Source organism: Haplochromis burtoni, unplaced genomic scaffold, assembly GCF_018398535.1.
Source record: "Haplochromis burtoni strain Fernald_Lab_line unplaced genomic scaffold, NCSU_Asbu1 Contig_341, whole genome shotgun sequence".
Taxonomy (NCBI): domain Eukaryota; kingdom Metazoa; phylum Chordata; class Actinopteri; order Cichliformes; family Cichlidae; genus Haplochromis; species Haplochromis burtoni.
In genome coordinates, this window is record NW_024582702.1 from 254,065 (window position 1) to 264,797 (window position 10,733).

The 10,733-nt window shown below is 41.8% G+C and overlaps 1 protein-coding gene across 3 annotated transcripts in view; it reads right to left on the minus strand.

Annotated features, from left to right (window-relative positions):
* Positions 1-3,727: 3,727 nt before the first annotated feature.
* Positions 3,728-10,733, minus strand: part of stxbp1b (syntaxin binding protein 1b) — a 35,768-nt gene continuing 28,762 nt past the window's right edge. For 2 of the 3 annotated variants that reach the window (XM_042228674.1, XM_042228676.1), the window contains 4 exons: positions 8,442-8,543; positions 8,239-8,324; positions 7,945-8,099; positions 3,728-7,366 (listed from right to left, as the gene is read on the minus strand). In XM_042228674.1, coding sequence (XP_042084608.1) covers positions 7,257-7,366; positions 7,945-8,099; positions 8,239-8,324; positions 8,442-8,543 — 453 coding nt within the window. In that variant the 3' untranslated portion in view covers positions 3,728-7,256. The remainder of the gene's footprint in view (positions 7,367-7,944; positions 8,100-8,238; positions 8,325-8,441; positions 8,544-10,733) is intronic. The other variant, XM_042228675.1, reaches the window with a different exon arrangement.

Below are 10,733 nucleotides of genomic sequence, written 5' to 3' on the forward strand. Positions count from 1 at the left end.
ACCAAAGACAGTAGACGATCAAGACATCGACCATGCGAGTTCATTCTGTCAACCCCACGATTACTCTACGTGACCTGGCTGGGCAAAGCTGGGGGGCTAGAGGACAGGCAGTTAGGCCGTATACCGAACATGCACAGGTACCATGGAGTGTGGAGCCTTCCTATAGCTTGCTGCGGCAGCATCCGGGTAGGATCTGCCACTTCCCCCCAAAAACCGCAGGAAAAGACGGATAACAACCACCTAGCAGTTACTGGGAATGCCAGATTCCCCCCATCCACGCGGCAAGGGGTACCTACACCCGGGACTTCAGAGTAACGACTTGGGGAAGTAGTCGAACTCGTGCACTTGACATACAAGACGCTCTACTTAATATGGAATCTTTAATCTCACGCTTGACCAGGTTGAACGTGATGGAGTAAAGATGCACACATCACTGAGAGCAAATGAAGCGGTCGGGAAATTCGGCACTGTTTGTCTATCTGGAATCGTGCACTGCCCTGATAATGATCTGCTTGTCTATAATGAGTCAGCGACCTGCGGTGTCAGGCAGCCACACCTCATCTGGGGACATACTACACGGCCCTCCAACAGGTTTGGACAGGACTATCTCCCCCAACCACCAACTATCCCTGCACATCTCTCTCAAGTTTTAACAAACCCAAAGCAGGAGATGAAGCATCGCTTCCAAACCAACTTCCTTCCACACCAAAGACTAGAAAATATGGTGAAGCAAATCTTCCCTTTGGCTTCACCTGCACAAGTGCCGAGGTAGGTCTCCCTGCAGGATTGGGTTTCCCTGTGAGCAGCGCTGGGCTGTTTAAATCACGGACAAACAGGATCCCACATTCATGAGTTTTAGTTCAAACACTTGTTGTAATGTTGTAAAACAAAGGGGGGCCTAGCAAAAAAAGTTTGGGGACCACTGGTATAAAAGATAGTCACTGGTTGAGACTGAGTGTGACTTTAGTGTGTTCCTCTGAGTTATTGATTCTGTCCCTAGTTAGCTAACATAAACTAATGTAACTATATTAGCTGCAACCAACCAATCACAGAAGGGCTAACTTTTGGGCCAATGGCACCCTGAAGGGCTGCAAACGCTGACAACAGCCCTTTCGTTCATTTTAATTTGCTGACATTAATAATAATAATAACAATTATTATAATTAATGATTATTAATAATAATAATGCGTGAACCACAGCACAAACCAAACCACAGGAAACGGGACAAGAGCAGGCAAACGACAGATTCTACAAAAACATGTCAGCACAAAGCGCAGATCTCCCGTTGGCACGTACACGGACATGCTGTCAGATTCAGAAAACCGACATTTCAAAGTTTTGTCACAAGCAGCAAAAGAAGACCAAAAGTACACAAAAGCTACAGGAGAAAAATGAAAACAAGATGCAACAATGATGTTTATAAAATAAAATAGAAGCCAGACTTCATATCATAGGAATGTAAGGATGAAACACAGACACCACACTGTTAAATGTTATGCTAACAATGGTGGATTCAGACAGAGACTAAGATGAAATGTCTAATCGTGGGTTTGATTTTTTTTTGCCGCCCTCCAATGAGACTGAAGAGATGTTTTAGTGAAAATATCGACTCTGCTGCTCTGACAGAAAGAAACAATCCAATTTGCTTCTTCTAAACAGCTGGAAGCCTGTGCAGTTTACCACTGGCCAAAACACACTGGATGAAAAGAGCCTGATTACCCAGTGGTTTTTTAAATCAAGACTTTTCTGTATTTGTAGCTGTTGTGTGAAAGACACACATTTTCTATTCTTTGCACAGTTTGTGGCTGAAATACACTTGGCAACTTCAAGCATGACAGTTCATTTAAAGAAACCAAAGCCCAGGAAAAACCTGACGCATGTTAAACATGAGGCTGAGAAACTGGTATGAAGTCAAGATGCAGTGAGATCATGCAGCCATGATCAGCTGGTTGTCAACTCCCATGTTTGTTTGCACATTTCCAGCTGCTGAAATGCTGAAAACAGAAGCATCTAAGATGCTGAGCAAAGTCCTGAGACAGGCACAGGAAGCGGACATATCAACCCCCACAGTGCTGTAAACTGCTGAACTGCAGCATTTAACATTCTCCTCTCAAGCTGCCTGGAAGCTTCAAAGCTCCCATTCAGGGACTTGGCAATGAGCGGTAAGTCAGATCAGAACTTCTAAGTGCTGAAATAATCGTCACTGATAAAGTGTCCATGGTGTCAACACACCTCTTCGCCTTTGTAGATGCAAAACTCAAACAGTGCAAAGGGACTGACCTTCAGTTCTTAACGATTGACTGTCTTTTTATTTTGCTGATTGCTTCTTGCCATAATATGAGTTGTTAAATACGCTGTCAGCTGTGCACCAACATGACCGTTTTTTCTTTGCTATATAATTCCACATATCGTCAGTGTGTATATACAAACTAGAAAGTGGTAAAAATAAAGAAAAAGCACGGAATGAGAAGGCGTGTCCACACTTTGTCTGGTAGTGTAAATAATATGATGTTTCTGTGTGGAAATTGCCACATTGCCAAAGCATTTGGTCCTTATGGTCAACACCAAACTTGAAGACCATAATGTATGTGAGCATCAAAATACAGGTTCAGTCCTTCTTCACACCTCTCGATTTGTCAAGTGACCAACATTTGCATGTATTCTGTTATGTAACAGAATAAGTACAGTGCTTAACATATTTATTAGACCACCTCTTATAAAAACAAGGAAAAACAAGCATTTGAGGACTCAACAAAAAACAATGTTTCATACAATTTATATTAGAAATTAACAAACTGAATTCACTAAAACGGAGTTTTCTGTTTAGCAGCATTTGGTATTTTGATGAAAAAAAACTATAATGTGCTTTACTATTGTTTTCTGAATTTTACAAAAGTACAATATAACAATCATAATTTCATTATCACATTAGGATTGTCTGTGCACTTTGCTGGATCAACCATTACAGAAGCTTAAAAACTTTGGTGATTACCAGTACTGTGGCAGCTGTGGCATACACCTCACACTGGGTGGGGGTCTAATAAATGTATTAAGCACTATGTATTTACACTACTGTGCAAAACTTTTATGCATGTGTGAAACATTACTGTGAACAGAGAATGCTTTCAAAATAAAATTGTTGATCATTTATTTTCATCCATCAACAAAATGAACAAACAGAAATCTAAATCATGTCAACGTTTGGTGTGACCACCCTTTGTCTTCTTCTAGGTGCACGTGCACAGTTTTTGAAGGAGCTCGGCTGGTTGTTCCAAACATCTCGGAGAACTAAGCACAGATCTTCCTCACATCCTTCTGGGTCTTCATGTAATCCCAGACACACTCCATGATGTTGAGATCAGGGCTTTGTGGGGGCCGGACCATCACTTCCAGTACTTCTTATTCTTATTTTCACTGAAGATAGTTCTTAATGATTTTTGCTGTGTGTTTGGGGTCGTTGTCCTGCTGCACAATACATTTAGGACCAATAAACAATCATTTATATTTCTGAAAGCGTTCTTTGTTTACAGGATGTTTCACACCTGCCTAAAACGTTTGCACAGTACAGTATATGTACATATATGTACATATATGAACAGTATATGTACATATATGTACATATACTGTTCATATATGTACATATATGTACTGTATATATACTGTATATGAACATATACTGTTCATGTTCTGTCTTTTAACCTCTGAAACTCACAGAGAGAGGAGAGATTAATGGAAGTCGCTTTATTAGTTGAACACACCACCTGTAGCAAGTACTGTTTATTGATGAGGACAAAAAAGTACAAATGTGTGATAACACTGCGATCTCTTTTCAAACAACAGCTGATAACTAGTCATACAGAACCACTATAAAATAAAAACCAAGCATTATGGTCAAATAAAAGGAAAAATGATACTCAGTGTATAACAAACAATCACTATCACATCTACTTATCTAGTAAATGATGGAGCTACAGCTACATTTATGTTGGCGGCTTCCAGGTCAGACATTATTATAAAGCTAATGATTTTTACAGTATGCCATGGCAACCACTACATGAAAAACACTACTTTAGATGAGAAGTGCCAGATTTTGCTCCAATATGACTGTGAAGCAAATAAAAAATAATGCTGAGCTGTTATTGTTTAGATGAATAAATATAATCCCACAATACAGAGTTAACAACAGCAAAGACTCCAGCGTGATTAGCAGTTTCCATGTTTGGAGTTTTAACAACTGATTTGTACACAACACAAAGTTTGGCTCTGACATGTGAGTGGGTGGGGAATCTAGAGTAAGAGTTTATGGAGTACTACAGGCAGTGCTCTGTTCTTCTTTCTCCAAGTCTTTGAGGGTTTTTACAAGGTGAGAAGGGGTAAAGGTTTCAGTTGACCCTGAAAGACACAAGATGCTGTATGACCAGTCTGTTTGCTCAAGTCTTCAATGAAAAGAAAGAACTTTTTCTTTTTCTTCAGTGGCTCATTGTTAAGTTCAGAATTTCATCTAAATCTCCTCACAAACATGAAATTTCCCACTCGTGGGACTAATAAAGGTATCTTATCAAACAAAACTCTGATCTATCAACCTCTAAAGCAGAGACATCCTCTCTGCTTTTAACGGTTAAAGGATGTCGTCTGGGTAGGCCAAGGCTAAAATATGATGAATATGCATTATGATGAACTGGAAATATTGATTTAGCATATCCGCCTGTTCAAAAGTAATAGCTGTGAATATGAATATGTTACAGAGCACATAAAATAAATAATTTTATATTTTTGAAATTCTGCAGTTTGTAAAGTGTTCTTGTAAACCTGCTGCACTTCACCATGGCAACAAGTGTGTGAATTACTTTGTCAGTTTTTGCTTCAGCTGCTTTTTTGTTTCAGTTTATTACATGTTGCAGGATAAATGGTGACACCAAGCTGATTAAATATTTAAACACTGATTGCATTTGTTCTGTTAACCACCTCACGTCATCATCTTCTCATTAGAGTTGTTGTCTATGTAATTACTTCCTCAGAGGACGTTAACTTTCTGTTTTGTTTTGTATAGGTGGTGCAGTGTGCAGACAATTCTACGTGATGGTTTTTTATTTTCATATTTAGAAGAGTCTAACATTGAAGGTCTTTTATCTAACAAAGCATCTAACTGACAAGGTGCACCTAATAACATGTCCAGTGAGTGTACCTACTTACCCAGCCTGCTATGATTGAGGTACTTTTTGTACTTTTAGACTTTGTTATGTGGCTGCTGTAGCTTTCATAGGACTACCGAGCTTATATAATCCTGTATAACGGTGGATTCAGAGAACACGTGATACACAGTATAATCACCTGCCTTGGAAGGATATGCAGTGTGTATATATAAAAATTTAAAAGTGTAAAATGTGTAGTGATAAAAGTACTCATGGAGGAAATGTAAATGTATTAACTTCATTTCTCACCTTAAAATAATGCCTCACCCCATAAAAACAAAGTAAAAGAGGTTTGCTTGAAACAATTACAACCTAAAGTCTATGAGCGTGATGCTACAAACTTTTTTGCAGAACCTTTTCACTTTCATCGGATTGGAGGAGGATCATCAGATTCAAGTTTGTGCTCTGGGACACTGAAGACCATTCAAACACAAATGTTATTTGTCACTTCACCCCAATCTCTGCAGAAGGCTACCATCAGAATGTCTCTGTACATTCCTGCATTCATCTCTCCCTTGACCACAACCAGTCTCCCAGTTCCTGCTGGCAAAAAGATCTCCACAGCATAATGTGGGCCCCACCATGCTGCACTATAGTAATGGTATTAGCATTCAGGCCAGAGAGTTCAATCTTTGTTTCATCAGATCAGATAATTTTGTTTCCTGTGGTCTTAGTCTTTGGTTGCCTTTTTGCGAGCTCTAGGAGTGCTGTCGGGCCATTTTCCTGAAGAGTGGCTTCCAACTGGACACTATCATAAAAGCCTGATTAATGGAGTGCTGCAGAAATGGTTGTCCTTCTAAAAGGTTCTCCTCTCTCCACAGGGCAATGCTGGAGCTCAGTCTGGGAGGTGACTGAGAACTGATGATCACTCTGACAAAGGCCCTTCTACACCGACTGGCTGGGTGTCCAGCTCTACGAAGAGTCCAGGTGTTTCAAACTTCTTCCATTTATGGATTATTGAGGCTGCTGTGCTCACTGGGATCTCCAAAGCTGCAGAAACGTTTCCCTACGCTTCCCCAGATCTGCGCCTCGATACAATCCAGTCTTGGAGGTCTACAGACAACTCCTTGAACTTCATGGTGCGGTTTGTGCTCTGCACTCTCAACTGTGGGATCTTATACAGACCAGTGTTGGTGGTGTCCAGTCAACTGAGTTTACCACAGGTAGACTCCAAACAAGCTGTAGAAACATCTGACAGGAGTCTGGAGGAAACCAGATGCACCTGAGCCCAGTTCTGTGTGTCATGATAAAGGCTGTAAATACTTAATTAGATGTTATATTTTTGTTTATTTTTTAATACATTTGCAAACATATGAAGCAAACCACTGTCCTTTGTCGTTATAGGATTGTGTGTAAAATTTTGAGGTGAAAATGAATTGAATCCATTTTAGAATAAGGTCGTAACATTACGAAATGTGGAACAAGTGAAGGACTCTGAATAGTTTCTGGATGCACCGTAAAGTTTTCATTACTCGATCAAGAACGAAAGGATAATTCAGCATCATGTAATACTGTAGTCTATGGTTTTTATAGAGGTGAGGATGCAAAATGATCAGAATAAAATAAAAATAAGTCAAATGAAGAGAGCAGCCCTACATATTTGTCTAATATGCACACTACAGGATTCCTCACAGTGTTACTGGAGGTGTTGGGTCCTTGTATGTGTTATCTAGAAGATCACTTTGTTGTAACTGACAGGTGCTATGAATTTAAAATGTATAAATGTTTTTCAACAATGTTACGGTATCGTTAGAAGAAAATGCAGGTTTCAAAGATTACATGGTATGTTGCAGGTAACCCGTGCCATTTTACAACCAGAACACAGTCCTGCCTCAGACAGCTGTCAAACACAAGGGATGGTAGAAATCCAGCAGGAACAGGGAGGATCTCTGTGACAGTCGAGTTCACCTGCAGGACGATTTATTAAAACACTGACAAACACAGATTCTGACTGTTTGTGAAAACCACGGGCATCAAATGATGTGGGGGACAGGGCTACAGCAGCAAACACAGAGGTACACAAAGAACAAAATGACATTCAGTATTTACTTCCAGATGTTCTTTTATTGTACAGGAGGCTCCTCGGCGCCCTCTGGTGAGGCATTGGGGTCCAAGAAGTCTGGGTGCTGTAGTTCCTTTAAATATTTTGGCGGGGTGAGGATGTGGGTGGCGCCTACAGGAAACAAAATTCTCAAAGCTCAGCAAGTGCTTGATGAAAGCTTGTTAATAACGTGAGACACAAACAAATACTCTGCAAAGGTTTTACTGAAAAGTCACAAATGCTCGACTGTCCACAGAGGTCAGTGTTTCTACACCAAACAACCAGGTGATGTTTCAGATTCAGAGGACACAGCAGAGCCTGGATCGGATCAGAGCGCTTTTGATAAAAATGAGTCGCAAGAGTTTTAAAAATACTTTAAAGTGTATTTTGTCCAGTGCTAGCTGTCAGCCTCATAGTATGGTACGGATTTCAAACTCCTAAATTACTTCTTAACATTCACAAGATTCTGAGAAAACTTGACCTCTGACCTTGAGGTGGAGATTAGTGCGATTCAAACTAATCTAAGATTTCTAGAAGATGCAGCTGTGGCATGAATTTCAAAATCACCTCGTTCTAAGTTCAGTTATAGGGATGCTAAAGTTGAGTAGTACTCTCTGTGTTGAGCAAACCAATTCGCCTGTATAAAACATGCAGTGCCCTTAACAGATGACCCAATTCTCCTATAAGTATTCTCAGTCAAATCAACTCACCAATCAAAGCCTCCCACTTGCCATTGGCCTGGGTGACCTCATACACGCAGCGCATCTCACTGTATGTCATGCCTCCAATGATGAAGACGATTATCCGGGGCCCTGTCTTCACCTCTGTGGGGCCCCTGTTCTTGTGCCAGTTACCATAGCGAGCACTGTATGATGAGTAACAGACAAACATTTATGCCAAAGTCCTGAGAGTTTTACACATGTATGCGTAGACCCTTTGAAACAACGATAGTGGCAATCAGCTTCTTATTTTGTATCACCTGAAATCTGTATTTAGCTACACACCTTGATGGAGCACTGGCTTTGGCAGATGCTTGTCGCTGGGAAATATACGGGTATTGCTTGGGATCAAGTTTGTCTTCAATTGCATCCTGTGGGAAGACATGCAAGTAGCAACAATTTGTAACTGTACCGATTGTAACCCAAAATACTGTTTAACACATTTGTTTCCTAAATACTGACACAAAGCAACAGCAGATGGAAAGTACCTCCATGAGATCCTTGACAAAAGGGGTCCACCTGGAGAGCTGGTAGGTTTGCTCACTGATCCGTTCCTTGCGATCAGGCTTCTTGGTTTTCTTGGTGGTGCCCTGTGAACAAATGCTCTTTTTAACTAAAGTGTTTTTACTGTTGACACATGAGCACCAAAAAATGACTTTTGTTCAGCCCAAAAACATTACTATTCTTTAAAATGTTCATACTTTTTAAGGTACTCTTAATAAACGGCTATCATAGTTGACCTATTTCTCCTTAATTTAAAAAAGTCATTCTGCAGACCGTCCTGTAGGCCCACCACCTGCAGGAGGTGTTATAGGGGTCGGGTGCAATGTGCGCCCTGGTGATCCAAACCTCAGCTACCTGAGTCGGCTATCGGGACATGGACCGCCACGCCTCTGGTGGGGAAGGAACCTGAGTGACTTTGTACAATAAATGTGGCCACAGACCTGATGTGATATGATTACACTCAGATAACGAGAGCAGCTGAGGTGTCAATTGACCAGATGAATCAGGTGGCGGGGAAGGATGCTGAACAGACCCGACACACCCAAACATGATCTCTGGAACATCTGACCCTGTTCCAGAGATCTTCAACTTCCACCTCCAGCAGAACTTTGGCAGCTTTCCGAGGGAGGCTGGGAACCATGTTCTCCACCTTCATTGCCGAGGCAGCTGCAAGGAGCTTCATGCTTGTCCCCAAACCACATGGTGGATACTGGAGGTGAAGGAAGCATCAAGCTGAAGATCATAAGCTGATTGCGTCGCTCAGTGCACTAGGCCAGATGAGGAAAAATCAGTTTCTAACTCCAGCTTGTCGCTGCGGTGAATCACCTGTAAACTGAGTCAAACAGGCTCTCGTCCACACCGTCCTCATTCATAAAGTCCTTTACAAAACCGAACATTAGAGCAAACAGCTGGATTTTCCCATTTGAGTGCAGCCGAACAAACAATGAAGGGCCAAAAAAGTGGACAGCATATCCTTGGTTTTAACATAAAGCTCATTGTTGCAGCCAGGGGGCAGCACAAAAGTGATCCTTTTAAACAGATTTTCAGTCCCCTTGATTTCCACTGAGTTATCAGCTCTGTCACTAGTTAGCCAACATAAACTAATGCAAATCCAATCCGGTGACGTAACGTTATGTACTGACATCATTCTGATGTAAATAAACCTTTATATGTGTTTCATGTCCTCTTTAAACATCTCCTTGGTAGCCAGGCCTAAGGGGTGGACGAGGTTTCCTAGAAGCTCTGGATGTTGTAGGGCATTGTTGGCTCCCACACCTCTGACATGTCATGTGGAGATCTGAAGCAGTGCCAATGCACTGGCAGACTGAGATGGTGGTTTTCATTTTTAACAAGGGGGGACCAGTCGGTGAGCTTCAACTACCAGAGGATCACGATACTCAGACACTATGCCAGGGTGCCGGAGAGTTCATCCTGCGGGGGATGGTTGGGAATGTAGGGTGTCTGGCTCATTGCTATGGGCCATTCGGTCCCTGCATAACCATTCCTGGAGCTCCGTCCACATTGCCAGCAGTAAGTTGGACTCATTCCTGGTGCGTGTTGGACTTTGCCAGCAGTTTTATTCATACTTTTTATGGATCGAATTACTTTGTCAGGTGGTGGACGGTTGCACTTTGGTGGCCTCAGAAGCTCATCTCTGTTTTTTGCAGATGATGTGGCTTTGTTGACTTCACTGGATAGTTCGCAGTCGAGTGTGAAGTGGTGGGAAGGAGAATCAGCACCTCCAAGTCTGAGGCCATGGTCCTTAGCTGCAAAAACGTGGAGTGCCTTTTGCAAGTCGGGGTCCAAATGGGAACACAGCTGCAGTGATCTGGGCACCGCATTGGTCCATCGTGGTAAAGAGAGAGCTGAGCACAAAAGCAAAGCTCTTGATTTACCAGTCGAGTTACGTCCCTACCATCATGAGTTCTGGGTAGTGACCAAAAGCATGAGACTGTAGTTACAAATGTCAGAAACTGTTGGCCTCTTTGTTAGCGATAGGGTGAGGAATTCAGCCATCCGAGATTGGCAGTCAAAGTAGTTCAGGGATCTGGCAAGGATGCCTCCTTGGAGAGGTGTTTTAGGTATGTCCCACCAGAAGGGGGCAAGAGCAGACCCAGGCCATGGGAAAAATCTCTGTGTTCCACTGGATAGGCTGGATGAATTGGAGATTCAGATTCCTTTGACTAAATAAATTAATATTCAGTGGTCTTATCTTTGCAGCATTGAGACATTTTGATGCAGGAAGCTGCAGTAGTGACATTTCCAAATGCTTTTAT